We start from the raw sequence: 9,973 nt of genomic DNA, 5'->3' as shown, positions 1-9,973 counted from the left end.
ATCAATATAATTCCTGGAAGATAAACTTCGCCTTAAAAATCGCTGGCTCGAAACCGGTTTTATACCCATATATTGTAACGCAAAGTTGTTCAGAATGATCTGTAGAAAATTTATGCGATTTTTCCGTTTTTTTTATATATATTGTATATAAATATTTTTTTTAATATAAATAAAAAAATTTAATTTAAAAGCTGCTAAATTAAGATAAACGTTTCCAATAACACTGGATATTTGAATTCAGCAAGAATAATGATGTATTGTTATCAAAAATAAATAAATAATAAGGACAAAGTTGACAAAACGGTAAATAACCTCTAAATATTCACTTATATATTTAAAATATGTACTTTAAAAAGGATGTAATTTGTTTCTAACTTTATAAAATAAGTCTTAATGAAAGATAGTAAATGTGTTACATTGTGCTCCTCCACATACAGATACTCTTCTTATTCTGCTTTAAAAAGATTAGCAAACATTTAATCAGCAATCATTTAATATTATTTATTATTTGAATTGACGAGAATATATTTGCATGTTGTACATCATTTTACACAAGTTTTTTCTGAGATTTTTCAAAATTCGATTTTTGAAATCCGCATTAATACTCTAAAATGTAAAATAATCAGCAATTTTGCCAATTTCCATAAAATAATATTGTAGTTCCTAATTGCGCCTTTTGATGTTGATAGTTTGATTTGCCGTCGGCTAAATTATTAGTTTTTTGGTTACAAAATTTTTTACTCTTTCAAACAAAAATTAAATAATATATTCGAATTTGGTATGATAAATATTAGACACATTACAGCTTTTAATATACCCACAAAATTAATATTTTGGTAGACTAGAAATGCTTTAATTAAATTTTAATTGGCGAGTATTTGGTTCTTAACATCATGCTTTTTTAATGATTGGTTTTGTATTATCAAATTTTATATACAGAGAGAAATATATAAAAAATTATTTTAAAAAATAATACATTACATATATGCATAACAGCCATTAGGAACTAAAGAAGATGACTCCAGTTTATTTCAAAAATAGAAGATTATAACTAATGATGTCATACAGTTCGCAGGCTGGAACTTTGTCGAGAATTAGTTGACGTATGTTGGTCTGTTGGCATATCAACATTGGCAAAATATAACGGTTGTAAATTTCCAAGCGGAGATTTCATCATTAGTATTGGGTGCAGCGGAATATCGTAAACTGTTGTAGAATTTAAGCATGGATCCAAATTGATACAGTTAGCTCCCGACCTATTATAGTGCAGAAAGGGCATGTGGGTACTTCCAGTAATCGTGTGCAATGGAGGAAGGGGTTGATGGTTCATTTCAGCACTTAGTATAGAGCTGTGTAAGGTCCGACTATTATGCTTGAGGGTTTCTGTTTCCAGTCTTTCAGTAAACGATTTATCGTCAATGTTAATGCCTTTTACGGACATTGAATCAAGTTTATCGGGCGTTATTAGACTTTCAATAGTAAAAGAACGTTTTTGCCGAGATCTGTTAATAATGGTTGATCCATCCATGATTGGTGATATTACTTGGGAACGATGTAACATATTCGATAATGTTGTATCACTATCTGTTGACATTGATACTTGTGGATATCCTAATGATATAGCAGTTGACGCAAAATTTGTGATAGGATGCGTGCTTTCGCTAGAACATTGAGTTAATTTAGATATATTTGCTACATTCGTTAAATATAGCGAAGAGTCATTTATTAATGATAATTCTGCTGGTGTTGACGTATTTTGTGGCGTGAAAAAGAAACGATTAAGATTCGCCCATGTAGCTAGTTCCTCTTTCAAATAATCTTTATCGTGTTTGTGTAATTTAAAGCGTTTCCGACGCCGCAGTAAGCTACCATTTTCAAACATGTCAATTGCTTGTGGATGAAGGGCCCAGTAAGCACCTTTGCCTGGCCGTTCTGGTCTTCGAGGAACCTTTATAAAGCAATCATTAAAACTGAGGTTATGCCGTAATGAATTTTGCCAGCGTTGTGTGTTTTTTCGATAGTAAGGAAAACGATCAATTATAAATTTGTAAATATCACTCAGAGGTAACATTTTTTCAGGCGAATTCCAAATTGCCATAGCCGTTAAGGAAATATATGAATATGGGGGCTTTTGGTCGCCATATGATTCCCTCGGAGGTCTTGGCATAATTTAGAGATATTAAATTTTATCTTATATATCACTGCTTTGCTTATTTCGATTGATAATGCATTTTATTGACAACAAAGACACCCACTTGTTTTATTGGTTGTGTATTATACTTTACACTTGTTCTCCGACGGTGAAATATTAAATTTATTTTCACAACAACACGTTTAAACAACGTTTATCTCTTAGCATTCATTGTGCGCGGAAATTCAAACGATTGTACGAATATCACTAAGAGCAACGAAGCCGAACTGTTAACGAAAACAAAATCTCAGCCACATTGACGACAGCCCCTGCTGCACACATACACATTTATGTGTTACACAAATGCAACTGTTCAAACACGATTCCACGCAACCAACCAGAAACGCACAAAGTCCGATGCATCACAATACTCGTTTTTCTATGGGTTCTTATTCACACCCCCTCTACATACATACTTATGTACTTATTTATGTACAATAAGCAAAACAAGTCCTCTATGAATAAGCTTGTATTCACTTAAGTGACAGTAAAATGGACAGTTTTATTCCACCCTTTGACATGTTCAAGGGAGGAGTTTCACTAGCCTAAAAATTATCTGTAAACATTTTTGTTTTTTATAAGCTGCAGCCCTTTTTTTAGTCATTGTTTTTTTAATATTCTTCTAGTAGTGATAGTCGAGTAGTTTTTTTAATAAGCGTTTATTTATTAAAAACATAATACAAAGAGAGAAAGTTGCAAAATACGCAAATCGACTGAATATATTACACAATATAATGTATTATGTTATTAATAGACTTGAAGACCGTTTGACTGCAGAAATATCGGCTGGCTTCGGTTGTTCGTAGAATGTAGAATTTCTAGAAATCAAACATCACCTATTCACCAAGGCTCTTAAGTTAAATCCTGAAAGAATTGTGGTGGATTGAAAATATACACACATATGTTCAAATGTGGTCCTAAAAGTACCAAGAGGCTGAATACTTTAAAGACACCGATGTTACCGCCAATTAATCGATATTGGCCGCTGCTAGTTAATGAGAATCTCAAAAATTAAGGCACGTTAAAAAATAATAAATATTTTGCGAAACTTTTGCACAGGCTAAAAACTTACAAAAGTACCTCTAAAAATGTTAGCTCTCAATTTGTATCGTAAGAGGCGCCTGCTTCTAACTTTTCATTTTCCATATATGTAAATAAATAAATTACATAGGAAAACTAATATAAATTTTTTCTTATTTTTGAGCCTTGTCAAACTAAAGTATATGTGAGTGGTTAGCTATTTCAGAATTTAAAAAAAAAATTTAATTTAATTTAATACTCTCCAATTTATTATTTAAATAAAAATTGTCAGACTACTTGTATATTGCTCAAACAAATATCGAAGGACCATTTAAATACATATGCATATGTATCTACACATCCATTTATCTAAGAAATAACAAAAAATAAATAAGTATTTCACTGTCAATTATAATTAAAAAACTCGGAAATTGTCGATTGCGGCAAGTATCGTTGCTTTTTGAAAAGGAAACAATTGCAAATGCATTTCCAATGTTTGCAGGAGATTAAGTACAATAAGGTCTTCGCTGCAAACTCTTTTTTAATTTGAAATACTTGGTACTATTGTCATCAATATGTTCTAAGTTTTCGTCAATTATAACATCCAACTCGGAGTCTGTGTTTTCGGTGGATGTAGTATTGTCTATTTCGAAAAAGTCATCCGGACTATACTCTCCGAGTGTTTTTGGTAATGAAAACTTTGAAGTCAACATTGCTAACATATTTAACTTTGACTGAAAGTTTACTGGAAAGATTTTAATATCAGTAGACGCAAAAACTCTCCGGCGTGCAAAAACTCTACTAACAAGAGGCTTCTCGACTTGCAAAAACGGGAAACATATTTCATCAATTCCACTCCCCGCCTTCTGATTTCACAAACCATCTTTTTATTTCAACATTGTCCTCAAACGTCTATATCATTATTCTTCTTTGTTATTATTTACATTAAATTGTTCATATAAAGTAAAAAAACTACGAAATTTCATGGGTACTAACTTTGGTTTTATTCGGGGAGTCCCCTTTTTCATTTCATTAATACGTATCTATGCTACCGCTATGATGTTTTTTAAACTTCAATACGTATCTAACGAAAATTTCGTAGACTTTTTTTACTTTTGTCCACCTATGAGGAGTTTGCGTCCGCCCAACAATGGTTGTGGTTGGATTTGTTGCTAAAACATAATATTTGTGCATTGAGACAACGTTCGAGTGCGCTCCGTGGAGATTTTTTTTCAATAGTATAGCAAATAATCGTCCGCGTCCGCCTAAGATGTAGTCCGTCTAAGGGACGGTCGTTTGTTCTAAAAATTGCACATAAAACTGTACATGAAAAAATGTCCGCTGAAGGGAGGAGTCCATCTAATAAAGAATCGCTAGCAAAGGTTAATCTGTGCATTGGTAAATATGTGAGGTCCTAAGTAAATATACCTAATATAAGAATTTCAAACTCTGATCCATGATTTTAGTTCCTCTGGTTGATGTTTTTCTCGTATACTCAATATATTAAATTTTGACTCATTGGTTGAGTTAATTTTGATTTAAATTATAAAATATAATAATACTCTAATGTAATTCAATGATGAAAACATAGAATAATGAATTTTCAATTCTTATGCAACCTTTTTATACTATTGCACACTTGCTACAGATTATAATAGTTTTATTCACCTAATGTTTGTTTGAAACACCTAAAACTAATCGAGATATATATAGGGTTATCTATACTAATACTATGAAGAAGAAATGTTTGATGTTTGTTTGAGTTGAATAGGCTCCGATAATATTCGACGCATTTGAAAAATTATTTCACCATTGGGAAGTTACACTCTCAACCGTGAACATAGGCTATATTATATTTCCAAAAAAAGCTAGGGACTAAAATGCTAAAATTACTAAAATGCCAGCAATGTAACCCAAGGTGTAAAAAAATTACTTTAAAAATTCCTTATGTCAATGGCAGACATATAATACATATTGTAGAATGTTACGGTGGCCATACATATGTGTGTCAACCGAATTTTAAATTTTCGTTCCAAAGCAAATGCAGTTTTGTACTACAATAGAGCTCAAGAAACTATCTGTAACTGTAGTAATGTACTACGCTAGATTGCACTGAACACACCCAAATCTTTAAGCTCTTCTGCCAAAATCATATGGTTTTTGTCACTCTGCCATTATAAATATTAATATTAAAAATCAAAATAAATGAAACAATTTAAAACGAAAAATGGAAAAAATGTTGTTGCAAAGCCCTTTGCTTGAAATAAAGCAATTTATTCTGCTTGGTAATTTTTAATGCCCCTAGAGATAGTGTAAAATATTGATTTTCCTCCTCAGGTAATAAAATATAATAATACTGTTTGCTGTTATAAGCAACTTGGCTTCTTTTTCCTGCTTTATATTTATTTTCTTTTAATTGATTTTAATTTAAAGCTAAATTCGGGTGTAACCGAACATTTTATACTCTTTCAACATGCAAGAATCAAAGCCCGGGAAATTCTTTCAGCTGCTAGCAAAACTTTATATTAAACAAGTAAGGAAGTTCTAAGTTCGTGTAAGCCAAACATTTTATACTCACGCAATAGGATCCAAGGCCGGGAAATTACTTCAGGTGTTGGCAAAATTTTTTATTAAAGGAAATATTAATCCGATTGAACCCATTTTTGACACAAAAACATACTATTGTCGAGAGTTTCATTTATTTATTTTATTATATGAATTTCAACTATATACAAGTACCTTACACATTGACCGATATTTTCGGTAAAAAGTCAACCATAGGCACTGGGGTCCATATTTTCAGTATCTAAGAGCTTGAACAGTTTTGGTTATACTTTAAACAAATTTTTCATAAAGAATCAGATAAAATTTAAAATGATTTTAAATGGGAAATAGGCGTGGTTGTAATCCGATTTCGCCCATTTTCGCACTATAACAAAGAAATATGAGAAGAATGTTATGTATCGAAGGTCCCGAATATGTGGCCCCGGTGCCTATGACCGAAAAACCGAAATATTAATCAATTTGTGTGGTTTAGTATTGAAATTTGGAGAGAATAGTTTTAAGATAACAGCATGCGCTTGTACAAAATCAGGTAAATGTATCCTTTTATATATCCTTCATTGTGATATCTTAGCAAAATTAGGTGAATATATAATTCTTGATATACTATAGTTTAAAGCCGAAAATATGTAAAATCAGTCCACGAAATACCCCAACTCTAATATACTTCATATAGTGATTTTTGTAACTCGAGCAGATTTTATTGCCAATATGTCGATCACCTTGTGAATTAATTTTATATTTTATCTCAATTGAGTCAATAATGTTGATTTTTATATGTATAAATAAAGTAAAATCTAGTAATGAAACTAAGTTAGTACATGCACCTAGCGAAACAAAAAAAGCCGCAGCAAGTGTTTTTTACAATTTTATTGTAGATGGTATTGGGTACTGCCCGGATTTGCATAAAACGATCATACGGCTACTCAGAAAAATTTTTTAAACTTTTTGATTTAAATTTTATTAATTTCAAAGCATTCGCTTGTGTGATTAGTTCTTGCAATTCGTGTTTTCTTTTAAATGAAACGAAATTAGGCAGAAGAAAACGTAGCTTTCTTTGTCACAAAAAGCTATTTTTATTTCGTTGGCTGATCGAAACAAGTATATTCGGAAAATTCACACACATTTTAACGGAAGCTCTGTGCGACGTTTTTTGGAAAAATATTGTAAAACTGGATAACTAGAGAGAATGAAACGTTAAGTAAGAAAAAGAAGCACTGGCTTAAGAGAAGACCGTACTGATTTAAACGACAAGTTTACAACCGAAATTAAAGCAGAGTTGCAGTAATCATCTAGTCATGATATAGACCATAAAGGTTAAGTTGGGCTAAAAATAAACTAAATTGGGCGCAAACCAAGTGGACATCAAAAATGTGTTCTGACAAGTCGTAGTTTAACTTAAATGGCCCGGATGGTTATCAAACAGTTCGTCGCAGACGTGGTGAATGATTCTCAGAAAATTGCAATCTTCCCACTGTGAAATATTCCCCCTATATAATGGTATAGGGATGCCTTTCCAAGTACAAATCAGAATCAATTTTAATAGTAGAGGGCTCAGTGAACGCAATTATAAAAATATTTAAAGGGATTTTGTTAAAAAATTTAATTAACATGTACGTTTTTTCATTTACAATGAAGTATTACTACAAAATTTTTTAATATAAAACAAGTAAAGAAGGGCTAAGTTCGTATACTCGTTTTAGATTTCTTTGTGGATCTTGCCGCCTTGTTTGATGTTGGCCGATATTTTCGGTAAAAAGTCAACTATAGACACTGGGGTCCACATATTCAGTACCTAGGGGCTTGAACAGTTTAGAGAATTTTTGGTCACAAGGTGGCATACTTTAAACGCATTATTCACGCAAAGTTTATCCCGATACAATCATTGTTGCTTGATTTGCATACTGGAAAGTGAATCAAATGGAATTTAAAATGCTGTTATATGGGAAATAGGCGTGGTTGCAGTCCGATTTCGCCCATTTTCGTACTATGACATAGAAACATGAAAAGAACGTTATGCACCGAATTTGGTTGAAATCGGTTGAGCAGATCTTAAGATATGGGTTTTCACCTAAAAGTGGGCTGTGCCACGCCCACTGACTAATTTTGAAAGCGGTTCCTATAAAGCCAATTTATACCATCTCAGAGATAAAATGTAATGTCTCTGGCGTGTTTAGTGCTTGATTTATCGCGCTTTTAGTAGTTTTTAACAGTACCGTTATATGGGGAGTGGGCGGAGTTGCCACCCGATTTCAACTGTTTTCACACCGTCAATAGAAGTGCTAAAAACATTTGCTTCTAGTGAATTTTGTTATTATGGCATTAGCGGTTTAGGAGATATGTACAATAAACCTATTAGAGGCGGGACCACGCCCACTTTAAAAAAAAAAGTTTTAACTGCAGATGTCCCTCCCTAATGTGATCCTGTGTACCAAATAACAGTCTTGTATCTTATTGCGGAGCTTAGTTATGGCAATTTATTTGTTTTTGATTTCTGACGTTTTGTGGGCGTGGCAGTGTTCCGATTACGTTCATCTGCAATACCAACCGTCTCATGGTACCAAGAAACATGTCTACCAAGTTTCATAAAGATATCTCAATTTTTACTCAAGTTAGAGCTTGCACGGACGGACGGACGGACGGACAGACAGTCACCCGGATTTCAACTCGTCTCTTCATCCTGATCATTTATATATATATAACCCTATATCTAACTCGATTAGTTTTAGGTGATACAAACAACCGTTAGGTGAACAAAACTATTATACTCTGTAGCAACAGGTTGCGAGAGTATAAAAAGGACAATGGGCGTGGTACCACCCACCTTTAGGTTTAGGTCAAAAAAAAAATATTGTTTAGGTCAAAATATTGTCGACGCAATAGAGAATATTTAGAATAGTCGACAAGTGAACCAAGTTTTTCTGTTTTTCAATTTATATAACTCTTTCGAAAATAAGTCCGTGGTTTTATAAACAATTACTATTGGAACATACTTTTCAAATAATTTCATAATAATGTTATTAAAATGAGAGACACTCAATTCAATGTCACCATTATAATTAGGCCATGTTATTGTAGAAAGTTCTGTATTTAACTTTTTAAACTTAGCTTTTGCAAAGTTAAACCGAGTACAGAAGCACGAAGTTTGATGATTATTATCCCGTACAATGCCTGAGATTTCGACAGATATTTCCAAAGCAGGATGATATGATTCCTTTGGTAGAACAAGAGGATTACTCTGAATAACCGAACACTTTGCAGAGGTATCAACGTATACTAAATCGAAGCATTTACCAAATTTATTCGGAATCAAATTAATTTTGTTCAGACCCAACTCGGACATTTTTTCGAAAAACTCATTAAAACATGACCGATTGCAAATCGGCACGATATAGTCATCGAAAGGTTTCCACGAAGCACACGGTAAATTGAAATCACCTAATACAATTATTGAATCTGCATTATTTGCCATCGAGGTAGCACTATTTATTAAAGAAGCATGCTGCATGTATACAGATAAGTCCGAATGGGGTGGTATATATGATAGTGTTAAATAAATAAAGCAACTATTAACGTATACTCTAATACATTTAAATTCAAATGAGTCGGTCCTTGGAACAAGAAAATTTTCAGATGGGATAGAGGAATGCACGGCAAATAGAACACCTCCACCGATTCTGTTCAGTCGATCACATCTAAAATTTGAAATTCGCTATTTAAAATCTCATTATCAAAAATGTGAGGTTTTAACCAAGTTTCTGTAAATCCAATTATATGGAAATTAAAATTGGAACTGTTCAAATACAAGTCAGTTAATTTTGTATTAAGACCTCTAACATTTTGATAATAAATGCTTAGCGAATTTCTACCAATCAGTTTTTTATATCGGTGGATGCTTTTGGTAATTTAACAATGTTTTCCTCAGTTTGACTTCTAAGTTTAGGTTTAAATTCGCGTACAAAAGCCCCAGGTGGCCAGAATGAACTATCTAAGATCTTTTTGAATGTTTCAAGAGATACGTCTATTTTAAACAATGATATACTTCTATCATAATTGAAGTTAAATTTACGTATATTGATATAATCGATTTTTAAACGTAACGAAATGTAAGATTTAGTGCCCTCCACCAAAGTATCTTTGGCAAGTCTCGAAATAAATATAGACTTTTTAGGTGGAATAACTATCAAATTATTAACTGAT

At 32.4% G+C, this 9,973-nt stretch overlaps 1 protein-coding gene across 1 annotated transcript; it reads right to left on the bottom strand.

Annotated features, from left to right (window-relative positions):
• Positions 1 to 296: 296 nt before the first annotated feature.
• On the bottom strand, positions 297 to 2,408 carry LOC106623725 (fork head domain-containing protein FD4). Its single transcript, XM_014243327.3, has one exon. The coding sequence runs from the start codon at positions 2,165 to 2,167 to the stop codon at positions 1,061 to 1,063; it is 1,107 nt and encodes a 368-aa protein (XP_014098802.1). The 5' UTR covers positions 2,168 to 2,408; the 3' UTR covers positions 297 to 1,060.
• Between the last annotated feature and the right edge of the window lie 7,565 nt (positions 2,409 to 9,973).

This window comes from Bactrocera oleae, chromosome 2 (assembly GCF_042242935.1).
Source record: "Bactrocera oleae isolate idBacOlea1 chromosome 2, idBacOlea1, whole genome shotgun sequence".
Taxonomy (NCBI): domain Eukaryota; kingdom Metazoa; phylum Arthropoda; class Insecta; order Diptera; family Tephritidae; genus Bactrocera; species Bactrocera oleae.
Note: the sequence above shows the minus strand (reverse complement) of the source record. Positions and strands in the feature narration are given on the sequence as shown.